General features: G+C 42.7%; 1 protein-coding gene across 12 annotated transcripts in view; it reads right to left on the bottom strand.

Moving 5' to 3' along the window:
* Positions 1-19120, bottom strand: part of MBNL1 (muscleblind like splicing regulator 1) — a 207134-nt gene that overhangs the window by 58987 nt on the left and 129027 nt on the right. For all 12 annotated transcript variants that reach the window (XM_044292205.1, XM_044292197.1, XM_044292203.1 and 9 more), the window contains one exon: positions 6182-6352. In XM_044292205.1, the coding sequence (XP_044148140.1) occupies positions 6182-6250 (69 nt within the window). In that variant the 5' untranslated portion in view covers positions 6251-6352. The remainder of the gene's footprint in view (positions 1-6181; positions 6353-19120) is intronic.

Genomic DNA, 19120 nt, shown 5'->3' with positions numbered 1-19120 from the left:
GGCGAAATCTCGTTGCAGCTCTGGGACTAGCCAATTTGACGCACATCCCTTGCTTGGCGCATGTGCTGAATTTGGTGGTGCAGAAGTTCATTCACAACTACCCCGACATGTCAGAGCTGCTGCATAAAGTGCGGGCTGTCTGTTCGCGCTTCCGGCGTTCACATCCTGCCGCTGCTCGCCTGTCTGCGCTACAGCGTAACTTCGGCCTTCCCGCTCACCGCCTCATATGCGACGTGCCCACCAGGTGGAACTCCACCTTGCACATGCTGGACAGACTGTGCGAGCAGCAGCAGGCCATAGTGGAGTTTCAGCTGCAGCACGCACGGGTCAGTCGCACTACAGAACAGCACCACTTCACCACCAATGACTGGGCCTCCATGCGAGACCTGTGTGCCCTGTTGCGCTGTTTCGAGTACTCCACCAACATGGCCAGTGGCGATGACACCGTTATCAGCGTTACAATACCACTTCTATGTCTCCTTGAGAAAACACTTAGGGCGATGATGGAACAGGAGGTGGCCCAGGAGGAGGAGGAGGAGGATGAGGAAGAGGGGTCATTTTTAGCACTTTCAGGCCAGTCTCTTCGAAGTGACTCAGAGGGAGGTTTTTTGCAACAGCAGAGGCCAGGTACAAATGTGGCCAGCCAGGGCCCACTACTGGAGGACGAGGAGGACGAGGATGAGGAGGAGGTGGAGGAGGATGAGGATGAAGCATGGTCACAGCGGGGTGGCACCCAACGCAGCTCGGGTCCATCACTGGTGCGTGGCTGGGGGGAAAGGCAGGACGATGACGATACGCCTCCCACAGAGGACAGCTTGTCCTTACCCCTGGGCAGCCTGGCACACATGAGCGACTACATGCTGCAGTGCCTGCGCAACGACAGCAGAGTTGCCCACATTTTAACCTGTGCGGACTACTGGGTTGCCACCCTGCTGGATCCACGCTACAAAGACAATGTGCCCACCTTACTTCCTGCACTGGAGCGTGATAGGAAGATGCGCGAGTACAAGCGCACGTTGGTAGACGCGCTACTGAGAGCATTCCCAAATGTCACAGGGGAACAAGTGGAAGCCCAAGGCCAAGGCAGAGGAGGAGCAAGAGGTTGCCAAGGCAGCTGTGTCACGGCCAGCTCCTCTGAGGGCAGGGTTAGCATGGCAGAGATGTGGAAAACTTTTGTCAACACGCCACAGCTAACTGCACCACCACCTGATACGCAACGTGTTAGCAGGAGGCAACATTTCACTAACATGGTGGAACAGTACGTGTGCACACCCCTCCACGTACTGACTGATGGTTCGGCCCCATTCAACTTCTGGGTCTCTAAATTGTCCACGTGGCCAGAGCTAGCCTTTTATGCCTTGGAGGTGCTGGCCTGCCCGGCAGCCAGCGTTTTGTCTGAACGTGTATTCAGCACGGCAGGGGGCGTCATTACAGACAAACGCAGCCGCCTGTCTACAGCCAATGTGGACAAGCTGACGTTCATAAAAATGAACCAGGCATGGATCCCACAGGACCTGTCCGTCCCTTGTCCAGATTAGACATTAACTACCTCCCCATAACCATATATTATTGGACTCCAGGGCACTTCCTCATTCAATCCTATTTTTATTTTCATTTTACCATTATATTGCGATGCTACCCAAAGTTGAATGAACCTCTCCTCTGCCTGTGTGCTAGGCCTAAATATATGCCAATGGACTGTTGCAGTGGTGGCTGACATGAAGCCTGATTCTCTGCTATGACATGCAGACTAATTCTCTGCTGACATGAAGCCAGATTGTCTGTTACGGGACCTCTCTCCTCTGCCTGGGTGCTGGGCCTAAATTTATGACAATGGACTGTTGCAGTGGTGGCTGACGTGAAGCCTGATTCTCTGCTATGACATGCAGACTGATTCTCTGCTGACATGAAGCCAGATCCTCTGTTACGGGACCTCTCTCCTCTGCCTGGGTGCTGGGCCTAAATTTATGACAATGGACTGTTGCAGTGGTGGCTGACGTGAAGCCTGATTCTCTGCTATGACATGCAGACTGATTCTCTGCTGACATGAAGCCAGATCCTCTTTTACGGGACCTCTCTCCTCTGCCTGGGTGCTGGGCCTAAATTTATGACAATGGACTGTTGCAGTGGTGGCTGACGTGAAGCCTGATTCTCTGCTATGACATGGAGACTGATTCTCTGCTGTCATGAAGCTAGATTGTCTGTTACGGGACCTTTCTCCTCTACCTGGGTTCTGGGCCTAAATTTATGAAAATTGACTCTTACAGTGGTGGGTGACGTGAAGCCTGATTCTCTGCTATGATATGAAGACTGATTCTCTGCTGACATGAAGCCAGATTGTCTGTTACGGGACCTTTCTCCTCTGCCTGGGTTCTGGGCCTAAATTTATGAAAATTGACTCTTACAGTGGTGGGTGACGTGAAGCCTGATTCTCTGCTATGATATGAAGACTGATTCTCTGCTGACATGAAGCCAGATTGTCTGTTACGGGACCTTTCTCCTCTGCCTGGGTTCTGGGCCTAAATTTATGAAAATTGACTCTTACAGTGGTGGGTGACGTGAAGCCTGATTCTCTGCTATGATATGAAGACTGATTCTCTGCTGACATGAAGCCAGATTGTCTGTTACGGGACCTTTCTCCTCTGCCTGGGTTCTGGGCCTAAATTTATGAAAATTGACTCTTACAGTGGTGGGTGACGTGAAGCCTGATTCTCTGCTATGATATGAAGACTGATTCTCTGCTGACATGAAGCCAGATTGTCTGTTACGGGACCTTTCTCCTCTGCCTGGGTTCTGGGCCTAAATTTATGAAAATTGACTCTTACAGTGGTGGGTGACGTGAAGCCTGATTCTCTGCTATGATATGAAGACTGATTCTCTGCTGACATGAAGCCAGATTGTCTGTTACGGGACCTTTCTCCTCTGCCTGGGTTCTGGGCCTAAATTTATGAAAATTGACTCTTACAGTGGTGGGTGACGTGAAGCCTGATTCTCTGCTATGATATGAAGACTGATTCTCTGCTGACATGAAGCCAGATTGTCTGTTACGGGACCTTTCTCCTCTGCCTGGGTTCTGGGCCTAAATTTATGAAAATTGACTCTTACAGTGGTGGGTGACGTGAAGCCTGATTCTCTGCTATGATATGAAGACTGATTCTCTGCTGACATGAAGCCAGATTCTCTGTTACGGGACCTCTCTCCTCTGCCTGGGTGCTGGGCCTAAATTTATGACAATGGACTGTTGCAGTGGTGGCTGACGTGAAGCCTGATTCTCTGCTATGACATGCAGACTGATTCTCTGCTGACATGAAGCCAGATTCTCTGTTACGGGACCTCTCTCCTCTGCCTGTGTGTGTGCTGGGCCTAAATATATGCCAATGGACTGTTGCAGTGGTGGCTGACGTGAAGCCTCATTCTCTGCTATGACATGCAGACTAATTCTCTGCTGACATGAAGACAGATTCTCTGTTACGGGACCTCTCTCCTCTGCCTGGGTGCCGGGGCCTAAATATCTGAGAATGGACTGTTCCAGTGGTGGGTGACGGGAAGCCAGATTCTCTGCTATGGAACCTCTCTCCAATTGATTTTGGTTAATTTTTATTTATTTAATTTTTATTTTAATTCATTTCCCTATCCACATTTGTTTGCAGGGGATTTACCTACATGTTGCTGCCTTTTGCAGCCCTCTAGCTCTTTCCTGGGCTGTTTTACAGCCTTTTTAGTGCCGAAAAGTTCGGGTCCCCATTGACTTCAATGGGGTTCGGGTTCGGGACGAAGTTCGGATCGGGTTCGGATCCCGAACCCGAACATTTCCGGGATGTTCGGCCGAACTTCTCGAACCCGAACATCCAGGTGTTCGCTCAACTCTACTCAGAGTTAAACAGATGAATTCTGGTGGCCCTCGCTACAGAGAGAACATTGCATACAGGTTTATACAGTTTCTTATTCTTAACAAATACAAGTTTGTGAGCGTTCACGTGTTTGATTTCAAGTGTGTGTTTGTATTGAGTGTGTGACTTTAGATTACTTCAGATTCAGGAGGGGACTACAGTAAATCTGTGCCTTAGTACTGCACTGTATTGTATATTTTTTTATTTTCTTGCATAATCCTCATTTAGTATGAGTTCCATTATTGACAGCGCAGTCCAGTGCACATCTTGTCTAATGTATGCAGTCATTGAAGAGCCGTTTGAGGGTGCATATCTTTGTTCAAAATATGAGAAAATTGGCAGTTTGAAATTGCACATTGAGTATCTAACCGGGTGAGTTTTAACACTGAGAAGCGTTGGTGATTTGGAACAGAGTTTGCTACTCACTGAGCAGGCACTCTATGGGGTAGATGTGGACGGGGGTGGTAGTATGAAGGATCAGGAAAGTGAGGAAGCTAGCTGGGTAACAATTAAAAAGCAGGGTAGAGGGAAGAGTGCCTGGGAGGCTATCCCTGATCTGACACACCCCGACAAGTTGCAAGGTTGGTAGTTGAGGGGGATGTCAGTTCAGGGAGAGCACTGCTGCACCCGGACAATTCCTCTGCCAGTCAGGAAAATGTCAGCTCCAGTAAGTAGGGGACCAGGAGAGCAGGGCAGGTGAGACAGATACTGGCAGTGGGAGACTGAATTATTAGCAGTACAGATAGGGCGATCTGTAACAATCGTCACAAAGACCGGGATGTCACAAAGACCGGGATCATTGAATGGTGTGTTGTCTTCCTGGCGCTTGAGTTTGACACATCGCAGATCTGGTTGACAGATTTTGGTGCCAATATTCAAAAAGGGTCCTAAAAACAGCCCGGAAACTATACTCCAGTAAGTTTAACATCTGTCGTGGGTAAACTGTTTGAAGGCTTTCTAAGAGATGCTATCTTGGAGTACCTCAATGAACATAAGCAAATAACTCTATATAAGCATGGCTTTGTGAGGGATCGGTCATGTCAAACTAATTTAGTCAGTTTCTATGAGGAGGTAAGTTCTAGACTTGACCGTGGCAAACCAATGGATATCTTATATCTGGACTTCTCCAAAGCATTTGACACTGTACCACATAAAAGGTTAGTATATAAAATGAGAAGGCTTGGACTGGGGGAAAACGTCTGCATGTGGGTAAGTAACTGTCTCAGTGATAGAAAACAGAGGGTAGTTATTACGGTACACACTCAGATTGGGTCACTGTCACTAGTGGAGTACCTAAGGGGTCAGTATTGGGCCCTATTCTCTTCAATATATTTATTAATGATCTTGTAGAAGGCTTGCACAGTAAAATATAAATTTCTGCAGATGACACTAAACTGTGTAAAGTAATTAACACTGAAGTGGACAGTATACTGCTACAGAGGGATCTGGATAGATTGGAGTCTTGGGCAGAGAAGTGGCAGATGAGGTTTAACACTGACAAATGTAAGGTTATGCACATGGGAAGGAATAATGCAAGTCACCCGTACATACTAAATGCTAAAACACTGGGTGGAAAATGACCTAGAAATTTTGGTGAACCGCAAACTAAGCTGTAGAAACCAGTGTCAGGCAGCTGCTGCCAAAGCCAATAAGATAATTGGTTGCATCAAAAGGGGCATAGATGCCCGTGATGAGAAACATAGTCCTGCCACTTTACAAATCACTAGTCAGACCACACATGGAGTACTGTGTACAGTTCTGGGCTCCTGTGAACAAGGCAGACATAGCTGGAGAGGGTTCAGAGGAGGGCAACTAAAGTAATAACTGGAATGGGTCAACTACAGTACCCTGAAAGATTATCAAAATTAGGGTTATTCACTTTAGAAAAAAGACGACTGAGAGGAGATCTAATTACTATGTATAAATATATCAGGGGTCAGTACAGAGATCTCTCCCATCAGCTATTTATCCCCAGGGCTGTGACTGTGAGATGGGTTGTTGATCCAGGGAGTTATTCTGATTGCCTGATTGGAGTCAGGAAGGTATTTGTTCTCATAAAGTAATGAAAATTGGCTTCTACCTCACAGTTTTTTTTTTTGCCTTCCTCTGGATCAACTTGCAGGATAAGAGGCTGAACTGGATGGACAGATGTTACTATGTATATGTAAAAAGGAGTAGTGGAGGATCAGAAAATGTTTGATCGTATTCAAAAACATCAGTGATCGGCTCAGATACAAAATCTAAAATGAAAACATATTCAAAGGCCCGGTAGAGTCGGCCGAATGACTTACCATAGGTTGAAGTTGGGTACCAGGAATCATTGCATTGGCTAGCTGCATTTGCTGGGCCAGCATGGCCATATTCTTTTGCTGAATCAGGTTATTCCGTCCATTTATCTCTAGCTGTGTTTTTAAGTGTGGTGGTGGATGGAGATATTTACAGTTCTCTCGTGAACAGCGACCCTAGATGAAAATAACAAGAAAGAAAAAGACTCATTATTATTTTCTAATAAAAGGGGCAATGTAATTCCACAACTAGAGAGAACATTAACTTCTTTAAACTTAAAGAGAATCTGTCATCAAGTAAGGTTTATATAAGTAATGCTATGATGCTGTTGTGCACTCAGATATGGTTTAAAACATACCTTTATTACCCTTCTGTGCATTTGTTCTCGCCAGAAAATGATGTTTGTTCTATATGCAGATTAGGCACAAAGTGCCAAGAAGGGCGTTTCCAAACTTTTAAACAGTCCAAGCCCACCTATTTAAATAGCCCAGTACCTGCCCCATGTGCTCCTAACTCCCTGCGATGTCACCAATGCCCCCCTTTGCCTGTAAGGTCACCTCTCTGCTTGGCCCTGCGCACTCCAATACATAGTAAGAGCATTGTATGAAAATAAGACAGGAAGTCCAGCTTTCCAAAAAAGACGTTGTTCTTTATTCCAAAATAACACAGGATAAAAGACAATCCAACACGGCAAGCAGGTCTACATGTTTCGGATGCTCTAATACTGATCCTTATTCATGACCTAGTAAGAGCATTGGCTTCTCTATATGTAATGGACAAGCGCAGTGCAGCTGTTTTCATCTTTTCAAGATCACGGCGCTCCCACAGTGACGGGGCCACCTATTTGCATACAGGATAGACATTTTCTGGCAAGAGCAAATGCATAGAATAGTACTAACAGTATATTTTAAACCATGTCTGAGTGCACAGCAACACTGCAGCATTACTTACAGATGGCAAATATTGGTGACAGATTCCCGAACATACAGTCTGATCTACCAGCAGTATGGTATACAGCAGGAGGAGCTAATCAGATCAATATATACTTTTACAGGAAAAGATTTAGGAGGATTTATTAAGACCAGAGTTTTAGACGCCAGAGTTAATAAGGCCCTACGTTGGCGGTGGTCTGCCAAAGTTATATAGAGGCGCCAGCTGGCGCTACATACATTTTGCGGATTGACTGGCGCTTCTAAATCTACGCCAGCAAGGGAGCGGAGTTTCTTTGCCCACACCCCCTTTTTTAGACCTGGCGTGAGCGGGGAAAAGTCGCAGATTGCGGCACAAATAACCTTTGCGCCGCAATCAGTTTCAGACATACGCCTTATATAGAGGTTTTTCTGGTTAGTAAATTACATCCTTAGTGTAACTTGTATTGTATTTGTTTATTTTGAACCTCTGATCATTTGTACTTTAGAAGTCCAGAGGGAAGGACCGCCCACTGGACTCTTAAACTCTTAAATAGAGATGGCCTTGCGGTTCGCCCGGCGGTCGTTTCACGGCGAACTTTGCATGTTTGCGATTCACTGAACATGCGGACATATGGCGTTGTCTGCCTGCGCCATATAGTTTTTTTCATTGCATCAAACTTTGACCCATGACACATCCATCAGGTGGGACAGTTAAGCCAATTGAGACGTTTCAGCACATGGACATACCCTCACCCTATAAAAGAACCCGATCTGGCAGCCATTTTACATTCTGTGTTTTGCCAGTGTAAGGAGCGGTTGCTTTGTGGAGCAGGGACAGACTGTTAGGGACACCAAATGCTAGCTAATAGCCACAAAAGTCCTTTTAAGGACTGGTATAGGTGTGCTATCGATAGGTGTGATATACTGAGGGGTGTGATATACTTATAATATACTTTCTAACATAGAAAGTATATTATAGTGCCTTTGTATTGTGCAGCAGTTGTGTGCGGTTCTGCTAAGATACCGCAGCTATACAGAGGGACAAACACTACATAAACAACTAATTGCAACTGGTGTGATATACCTGTTGCCCCCCAAAAAAACTGATTGAGGGGTGTGATATACCTATATTATACTTTCTAACATAGAAAGTATAGAGTGCATTTGTATTGTGCAGCAGTTGTGTACGGTTCTCCTGCTATACTGCAGCTATATAGAGGGACAAGCGCTATGGAATAACTAATTGCAATGGGTGTGATATACCTGTTGCCCCCCAAAAAAACTGATTGAGGGGTGTGATATACCTATATTATACTTTCTAACATAGAAAGTATAGAGTGCATTTGTATTGTGCAGCAGTTGCATGCGGTTCTGCAGCGATACTGCAGCTATATAGAGGGACAAGCGCTATTGGAACAACTATTTGCAATGGGTGTGATATACCTGTTGCCCCCCAAAAAACTGATTAAGGAGTGTGATATACCTTCTTCCACAAAATACTGATAGAGGGCTGAGATATACCTGTTGCCCCAAATAAACAGGGTGTTATAAAATAAAATAATTGAGGTGTGTGATATTCCTGCTTCCACAAAATACTGATTAAGGGGATTGTTAAGCCTGCTTCCGCCAGATTTTGATTGAGGCCTGCGATATACCTACTTCCACAAAATACTGATTAAGGGGATTGATATACCTGCATCCACAAAATACAGATTGAGGTCTGAGATATACCTGCTACCACAAAATACTAATTAAGGGGATTGATATACCTGCTTCCACCTAATATTGATTGAGGCCTATAAGATACCTGCTTCCATAAAATACTGATTAAGAGGATTAATATAACTGCTTCCACAAAATAGTTATTTAAGGCTGCGAGATACCTGCTTCCACAAAATACCGATTAAGGGGATTGATATATCTGCTTTCACCAAATATTGATTGAGGCCTGCGAGATACCTGCTTCCACAAAATACTGATTTAGGGGTTTTATATACCTGCTTCGACAAAATATTGATTGAGGCCACAAAATTTTGGAATGGGCCCCTACCAGCAACTTCTTCACAACTTTCCTCCTACCATGCGACCCTCCCTCCTGTGCCTAGTCAAGATTGCGCTCTCAGATGAGAATCGGCAGCAGCACAGTCCGTTTTCTACACGTATATACTGTATGTCAAGTCAGTGTATATAATGTCATTGTCAATACTGTTGAGGGGGCCCTGACAATAAAATCTTTTGGTCCTCCTCCTGGGTGGGCTCCTTCTGAGTTCAGGCCTCAAAGCAGATACTTCCCCTGCTTCCATTATAGCTACTCCCCTGGATAGTAGATAGATACATATAGATAGACAGACCAATAAATAGAAAGGTTTTTTTTACTTCTGAATTGTTTTGATTTTATTTCTCCATCCTTTTAAACCCTGAAGGAAGTTGATAGACATGGTCACGCTCACTATGACTTCATACTGTATTGACTGTCACTGTTTATTTGTCATGTTTTGGGTGTGAGAATTAGAAACAACTTTTAACAGCGTGCTGCTTTACTGCCTTCTCAGGAGTGGTTTTCTTCATCACCTGCCCCCTTACTAGCACCCCTTGTTTTGTACGATTTAGCTCTTTTATAGGGATATTAGGTGGATCCTAATCACCATTCACATCAATCTATACATCCTAAATATTTAACCCCTTAAGGACCTGTGCCGTACATGCACGGCGCAGACGTCCGTGACTTAAGGACCAGCGCCGAAGATATACGGCGCTGTGATTGTGCAGGTGCAGGAGCTGCGCCTGCCCAATCAGCGGTGGGGTCCAGCAGTCACTGATAACTGGACCCCTGCTGCATGGGCCGGTATCGGTGAAATTATCGATGCCGGCGCATTAACCCTTGATGTGCCACGGTCAGCACTGACCGCGGCACGTGCAAAGTGTGGAGGGAGGGAGAGAGCAGCCATCGTGTCCCTGCACTGCTGTGATGGGGACCAGATGGCAGGGAAGGCAGTCCGATGTCTTCCTTAGGCATCGTGGCTGCCTTCCGTGACAGCCTATGAGATCCACCCCCTGGATCTCACAGACAAGCAGGCTGTAAGTGTATTACAGTCTGTAATACACTTAAAGCCAATGCATCACAATACAGAAGTATTGTGATGCATTGTAAAGGGGATCAGACCCCCAAAAGTTGAAGTCCCAGAGTGGGACAAAAAAGAAAGTGTAAAATTTTTTTTACAAAAATAAAGTTTTACAAAAAAAATTTAAGTTTCAAGTAAAAAAAATAAAAGCGTCCTTTCTCAAAATAAAGTAAAAAGAATTTGAAAAAATAGGCAAGTAGACATATTAGGTATCACATCAGTATCGACCAGCTCCATAAAAATATCACATGTCCTAACCCCACAAATGAACACCGTCAAAAACATTTTTTTGTCACCTTACATCACTAAAAGTGCAACACCAAGCGATCAAATCACCCAAAAAAAAAAAATATATGGCTCTCAGACTTACTAAAACATATTTTTTTGGTTTAAAAAATGCTGTTAATGTGTAAAACTTAAGTAAATAAAAAAAGCATACATATTAGGTATCACCGCGTCCGTATCAACCAGCTCTATAAAAATACCACATGACCTCAGGTGAACAAAATAAATAAAAAAACTATGTCAAAAAAGCCATTTACTGTCACCTTACATCACAAAAAGTGTAATAGCAAGCGATCAAAAAGTCATATGCACCCCAAAATAGTGCCAATCTAACCGTGACCTCATTCCACAAAAAATTATATCCTACCTAAGACAATCACCCAAAACATAAAAAAATCTATGGCTCTCAGAATATGGTGACACTAAAACATGATTTTTAGTTATCACCACATAAAGTGACACGTCGGATTTGCAAAAAATGGGCTGGTCCTTCATGTGAAATATGGCAGGGTCCTTAAGGGGTTAAACTTTAGGTTAGCCCACACATTTAAAACTTTTTTTTTTGTTACTCATCTTTTTCCTTTTCTGTGCATAGTCAGAAGCTCACATTAAGTATTTGCTTGCTTCTCTCCAGATGCATGACAATTACTTCTTGTTAACCTCTTCTCCCCTTGCTTACATAATAGTCCTTCACATATAGCCCCAGAGATAATGTACATATGGGGATCTAATGCCCTCAAAATTTCCTTCTCCAGAGGCAAAGCTCTATGATTCTAGAGTAATTCTATATAATTCTAGAAGTAGGGATGAATGAATGAGCCGTTTCTACTGCTTCACTATGAGATCAGTATACCAGCACTGAGGGGAGTGGAGCAGGGAGGCTCCTGAGCATGTTACTCCACCTCTGAAAGCAGGAGATGGTGGACCAGAAGGATAAACAGCAGGGGGTGCTACCAAAGAGGAAAATGTAATGTACATACAGAAACTAACAATATATTTATTCCATGCATATTGCAATAACACTTCATTTGCAATGCCCTATACGATGAATAGAAATACTTTTTGTGGGATAACCTCTTTTTACGTGCTGATTATGTTGTTTTTGCAGTTTTTTTTAGCAAACTGCCAAAGCCCTGATAAATAATAAAAGCCCTTCCACTTACCTTTCCTTATCTATCACTGCCGCGCTTTTCTCCATCCTGGGCTGCAGCCAGTGACTCATTATGGTGCTGGCAGCAGTGGTGTATGGCCCAAGTCCGCTGAGGTCAGTGACTGGCTGCAGCAGTATACAGAACATTACTGCTGCAGCCTGGGAAGAGGAACGGTTGGCAGCGCAGGTTCAGAGTGGGTGGTAAAGATTAGTGGGAGCACTTTAATTATTTTATTACGGCTCAGGCAGTTTGCATTAGTAAAAAAAAAAAAATATTACTTTGACAACTCATTTAATGTGAATGATCTTTTTATATGACATTTCTGGTTGATCACCTAGCAGCAGTAGTTTGTAGGCATGTGAATTTGTTCCCGTATTTCCATATTTCCTTCAGATATGAATTGAGATAGACAATCATATGCAGGCAGATAGTTTCTTTGTCATTCACTGCAATGTTGTTCATATGTTAATACTCCACAATAATACATTTCTGCTTCAGTCTGCTATTAAAATGTCAAAGCTATTAAATGGTCTGTAAATGGTTTCTTAAAAGTTCTAAATCTTTATACGAATTGACAGATAATGCCTTCTCCCCTATTTCCCGTGAATACAGAAGGAGCTTCATTATGAACACAAGTACAAGTGATTCACATGACAGATACATCAGGCTCAAATGACTAATCAGCTTGTGTAATTGTAGGAACAAAACCAAGCTTTGCCACTGAATTACTGTACCATACTCGGAATATGATAAGTAGACTAATGCTCCCATCTGTAAGGCCTCATGCACGAGACTGAGCCATATGCACAATCTCGGGGAGAATAGTACCTCCACTATAAGTACAGCAGGGCCCCAAAAAAGTGTACGGGCACCCTATGAACCTTCTATATAACAGGCAGATTGTACAGAGCTGTAATATGACCTTGTGCATGATGCTCTGAAAATACAAATACAGTATAATGCATGCATATTGGGCCAACCAATCACAGCGCAGCTTCCATTTTCCAGGAGCACTGGGCTAAATGAAAGCTAGGCTGTGATTGGTAGACAGTTTCGGAAATCTATCCCATTATCTTTAGAAAAAGCTTAATTTTGACGGGTTAAAAGAGTCTAAAGGAGATATTTTTTATTTCTTCTATAAATGCCCCTGGCATCTCCACGAGTTGCCCTAGGTTAACAGAAATTATTATGACAAGAGGTATGCATTAATAGAAAGATATAGTCTGATTCCCGCCAGTTTTGACTAAGCTCTCGGCTGTCCCATCAAAATCTAAGTTGATGGCAAATAATGTGCAGAGAAAGATAAAGGGACTATATACTGATAAAGTCCAAGGACATTCTAGTTACCAGAACCTTGCAGAATATCATAGATTTCTTAAAGGGGTCTTCTAGCTTTCAGTAAATATAAGGCATGATAAAAGGTAACCCCGTACTTGGATCTAATAAAAACAAGTCTTGGTACTCCTAGAGGCACTCTGTAAGGGCTCGAATATATAAAACACAGATCTGCAAAAAATAGTCCATGTGACATCCGTATTGCATCAGTTTTTTATATTTTTTGCAGACTCATTGAGGTGAATGTGTAACATCCCAGAGTATTGTTACTAAACTCTCTTTATCCCGCTACAACCTGTTAATTGCATTTGTACGGTCATCTATGTGATTTATCTTATATTCTCACAAATGTGCATATTCTAAGCCTGTTACATGTATTTGCTGTAATTTTCATGTTCACCAGCAGGTGTCAGCAATGTGTCAGCAGGGCCTTAGTAACAGTTTAGCATATCTAGACTGGAATAGTACATTCCAGTTTACTCCCCCCCTCTTTGAGGAGGTGTGGAATGTTCCCACATCCTGCCTCATGGGTGGGGAAGGAAGTTCAGTTAGTGTGCCAGCCACCCCGGCTAGGGGAAGGCTGTGCTGGTAGGAGCTCCCAGTTCTAGGGGTCCAAGACCAGAATCTTGTCTCGGCTAAGACCAAAGATCATCATTCCCAGTCTGAGCCTTTCAGCCTCAGCTGGTGTAAAGCAAGCAGCCACCTCCAGGACTCCAGGAAGAACCAGACCCTGTGAGCACAACTGTGAGTAACATCCAGGAGACCAGGAGACCAGGAGAAGCCAAATGTCTCCTCAGCTAGTCAGTCCCATACACAGCAGAAGATAGACTGAGCAGAAGATAGTAATTCCTGCCATATTCTCCAGGCATATGATAGAAGCAGAAGAGATAGTAATCCCTGCCACATATTGCCTATACCTGCTGGGACCCAAGACTATTGCTGTATCTCATGTGGATTAATGCTGCCTCCAGTAAAGACAAGTTGAATTATATTCCAAGTCTGGATCTCATTCATTACTACCAAATCCCTCAATTACTCCTACTAGCAACACTCATTTATTGCAAGTGAGGAGTCCAGCCGTACCCAGGTAGGAGACACCGTTGACACTATATCCACTACTATACAGAGATATTACACCACTCTGGCATTCCTCACAAAAAACGGAACAGACACAGGGGAAAAAAAATTGCTTGTGTGCATGAGCCTTAAATCTGATCATTTTTCATGTATTTCAATTGTAGGGAAAGCAGGGCAGCAGTGAAAGGGTCCTGGATATTCCAGTATTATAATAACTTGATATTGCTTTGACTGTACTGAAGATTCAAAGGAATCCTCCGTCCCATTAATCTAATGCACACAACGGATTCGCAAAATGCTGATGATGTCCATGTTGGATCAATTTTTTTTGCAGACCCATTGACTTTAATGGGTCCATAGTCCACACTTTGCGGCCATGTATAGGGCATTTTCATGGGAGTCACTGTACCACCATTTACTTATTAGATGAGGGTTTCCATACATTAATAACACTTTAAGGGTCCATTCACACGTCCGCAAAAGGGTCCGCACCCGTTCTGCAATTTTGCGGAACGGGTGCAGACCGATTCATTCTCTATGGGCCCGGACGTGAAGCGGAGAGCACACTATGTGCTCTCCGCTTCCGCATTTGCGGAGCGCAGCCCCGAACTTCCGGTCCACAGCTCCGCAAAAGATAAAACATGTCCTATTCTTGTCCACAGCTGCGGACAAGAATAGGCATTACTATAGCGGGCGCCGGCCAGATGTGTTGCGGATCTGCAATTTGCGGGTCCGCAACACACCCAAGATGTGTGAATAGACCCTAAGACTGTCATAGTTGTCCCAGGGAATAGATTCTACAGTTTTCCTGGACCTGAATAGTTTAGTAATTGCATGTTATTACTCATTTTTTTGTAATTCCTCTGTCCTGCTCACTGAGGTGAACGAACATGATCCCATCTTTCAACTGCCACCAGCTGCAGCAGAAAGTACACGCCCCCTGAAAAAGTGCACTCTCCCTGAGCTGCCAGCTTGACATAAATGTAGCAGAAATTTTTTAGAAATGAATGGGGAGATCTCTGGATACATGTGAGGTACAGGGCTGGTTCTAGCTTTGTTTATGGAATATACCCTATACTATGTCAATTATTTCTTGTATGAGGTATCAGTAAATAGATGCTGAAAAGGATAGACAGATACTGTACATATACTGTACCTTTGGGTAGAATAGGAAGGATTTTTTTTTTTGCATAGAGAATAATTATAATCTAGTGTCCCAATTTCCAGTAGAGAATATTTTTCACATTCATTTACACCGTGATTTATTTTACAATTTTTCTACAATTTGCAAAAATTCAAACCAATTATTTTCAGGGATGTGGTTATTCACTTTATTTTTGGAGCAGAGCGCTCTATAGCTTAAGTGTGTGTGCTGTGTTGAAAATACATTAATGCTTTGTCATACTGTAGTTGAATCTGACCAAGAAAGCAATATTTGTGACAAAAAATCTATAACCCCCGAGAGTGATATCTTCAACCTGAAAGCAAATCTACATTACCAAAGAGCACATCTACCACACAGCAAAGGAGGTCAACAATAATGACTTGTTATTACTTGCTCAAGTCAGAATCATGAGATACACCATTGAAAACACTAAAAGCAGTTTATAAGTTTCATCCTCAGAATGATATGTAACCAGCTACAGGTAATGGTGGTCCAGTATATCTGCTGTAGAGAAGATCGGCGGCATCCACAGCTGAACTATAACTTCCATAATCATGAATTCCTATTAACATATATGCCACATGATGGGGTGGCATGTTCTAGTCACCAGTGTCTTTCCCATCTCATCTCTCAAGGTAGTGAAGGTGGGTAGCCACACTTATAGCAAGCTTGCTGGAAGAAGATGCCCACCAGATACTGGCAGAAGTTTGAGAAAGCTGTAGAAGCAAACCATGGGCCCGTGCCAGTAAAATAGTGCACATTCTAATTTTGCTATACCCTCTGTATATAATGGGCACAACATGTCTTAATATGTGGGATTATGTACGCCCTACTATTATATTAGCAGCCACAGAGATGTTGTGGGACCCTAAAGAATAGTGAATAGAGATGAGTGAGATTTGATTCAGTTGAATCGGTTGGGCGATTTGATTTGTGTCCTAATAAATTCATCCTGAATCAAAAGTGCTCCAGTTACCTGAAAAGTTGTGGATGAAACTCAGGAGGTCTCCTAGGACTGTATGCAACTCATTCTATGCTCTTTAACGCCATGTCAGCATTAGTCATTTTAAAGTGACAGCAACATATATAGCTATGGCTGCTGGTGGTAACAAACAACCTCTTTAAAAACCATCACTGTAACTTTTTTACAATTGAAAAAAAAAAAAGAAACTGAAAATGTTTTCAGAGGCAAATGCCTGCTGGTGTCTATACAACATGCACACCTCCTGGGCTCATGTAATCCTGCTTCTTCATTATCTTCATTCATGATCTTCTGAGCCGAAAAATGGCTGAAATTTTCCTGAATCTGGTTGTCAAAAATTAGGATTTGGAATTTACCTGCATTTTTGAAAAATGTGGGTCATAACGGCACCTCAAATAGTTGATGCCATTTTGAGAAATTTGCCTGAATCTAATCGCCAAAGATTCAGATTTGGTTTAGAATTGATTCCCTCATCTCTAACAGCGAGGCTATAGGCTGAGCGCATGTATACAGGTCACAGAACTGTAAGGTCACTTTGTAATATCCTGTATGATTTATAGTAGAGATATTATTCCTCATAAAACACACCTTCTTATCCAGCACTGGATGATCTGGAATGTCCTCTCATGCTCATCCAAAGTAAAGCCTACAGCATTGCCGTAGTGTATTATTGTATGCAGAGGCACAGGACTACATAATGCACACTGCTGCTGCTGAAGATCTTTTTTTTTTCAAAGAGAAAGGGCGATATATTTGTCAAGAGAATGAACAGCATAAAAAAGCAGTCAAAATATGAGCAGAGCCTAAAGTGGTAACTTACGTATTGGGATTCGAGAGGACGAGATGTAGTTGTGGCAAGGCCAAAAACCCAAGGTTTGTGCCGTGTGCAAATAACTATAGTGTTCAGTATAGAGTATGAAGGACAGATACTATCTAACCTCTTTGTTTAATCTGCTTCTGGTTTTGGATCCAAAATCTGCTTCAGAAAACCTGAACATGTAACTCAGCCTAAAAACACTGTGTATCGCAGTAAAGTGAATAACATTGACTATCTCTCATCATTGCGTCTGTCAAGGGGCATGATATATTAGGCCTCAAGTGATTAGTCAGTTCTTTAAGTGCTGGAAGCAGGAAAAATAGGCAAGCGAAAGGATTTGTGTGACCTAGCTAAGGGTCAGCTAGTGATGGCTGCTCTCCCCAGTGTACAGGTATCTTTCTCCAGGGGATCCAAAATCCAGGATGCTGAGCTGGCGTTCAGGTAAGTATAAAGACCAGAAGATAGGAGTAATTGCACTTCGTCAACAGGTTAAAATATGCACTCCACCGGTAAAAGCCCTGCTTACACGTTTTAGACTATGAAGGTTTTTAATCATAGCCAATAGCTATATTACTAAAAACCTTCCGACTTTAGGTTAAAAAGCAAAAGTGTGGTTTTCCCCTATGGATGTACAACTTGAGTTTTAAATAGTTGCTTCAATAAAGATATGTTTTAATTGAATGATACTGGAGAACTGCATTTTTCCTGACTTCTTATCTACAATGGTTAGTACTTAGTTCATATAGTTTGACCACTATAGCACAAATAGCTAAAAAAGTGAATGCTGGCTATGACAGAATGATGTCCAGGGACACAGTGCACTGCAGGACTTGTCAAACTGGTCTGAGGTTGGTCTGACAGACTAGTTGGATTGCCTAGGCTGACTCCTGTCCATCACCGAAGGCGTGAGTGATGGGATTGTGAGCATCAGAAGTGGACCATGAAGCAATGGAAGAAGATGGTCCGGTGTGATGAATCATGTTTTTTTTTTTTTTTATGTGGATGGCCGGGTGCATGTGTGCTGCTTACCTTGGGGAAGGGAATATACTAGGAGGCAATGTGATGCTCTTGGAAATGTTCTAGTGGGAAGTTTTGAGGATTGAAAAGTCTGGTATTTAAAAACGGTGTAGAGGAAACCATAGCTGCCAGGCTTCTGCTGTTTTAAACTAATGAATGTGGATGATGATAACGCAATTGCAGACATTTATCCAATCAGATACCATGGTCTATTGTGACCATGGCATCTAAAGAAGATTTCCTGGAACACTGAGCTCCCAGGGTCTGAACAGCTCCCCAGGGACTGATTGGGGGAACCGTTGGTTGTACGTGAAAGCCCTGCTCTCTCTGAAGGGCTTTTATAGCTGTAGTTTTTATGGAGCCACACCAGAACATAGAAAATCTGCAATCAATTGCAATAGTAATTAATTGCAATGTATTGGAGAAGCAATCTAATAATTGCATATTAAAGTCATCTATTAAAAAAAAACTAAGTAAACATTTTTAAATGTAACTTTTTTTTACATAAAAATAAATCAAATCATCCCTTTCCCCATAATTAAAATGCAAAAAGAACAATAAAAAAATAAACATCAAAGGGATCGCAGTGTTACAAAATGGCAAAAATTATTAAAAAATTAAAATATTTATCCCATACAGCATATGGCATAACAGAAAAAAAATGCTGATTTGAATAAAAAAATATCAAATAATCATACACAATCCAAAACTACAGATTGTAAATCAGAAAATAAGCCCCCACGCAGCTCCACAGTAGTAACTATAAAAATAAGTTATGGGGGGTGGAGTCAGAATATGGCAATGAAAAGAAAAAAGTTTTTTTTCAATATTAAAAAGCAAGAAAACTAAATAAATGTGGTAATTGTACTGACCCAGAGAATGAATGTAACAGATCATTTTACCACAGGAAATGCCATAAAAACAAAACCCCAAAAATTCCAATCTCACACCATTTGGAATTTTTCTCTAGCTTTCCACTATTATGAATTAGAAAGTGTAACTTGCCCCGCAATAAAATCAAGGCTATGTGAATGGAAAAATAAAAAAAGTTATTGCTTGGGGACAGCAGGGATTAAAAAATG

This window comes from Bufo gargarizans, chromosome 4 (assembly GCF_014858855.1).
Source record: "Bufo gargarizans isolate SCDJY-AF-19 chromosome 4, ASM1485885v1, whole genome shotgun sequence".
In the NCBI taxonomy this organism is placed as follows: Eukaryota; Metazoa; Chordata; class Amphibia; order Anura; family Bufonidae; genus Bufo; species Bufo gargarizans.
The sequence above is the reverse complement of the archived record's forward strand: the minus strand, read 5'-3'. Positions and strand labels throughout refer to the sequence as shown.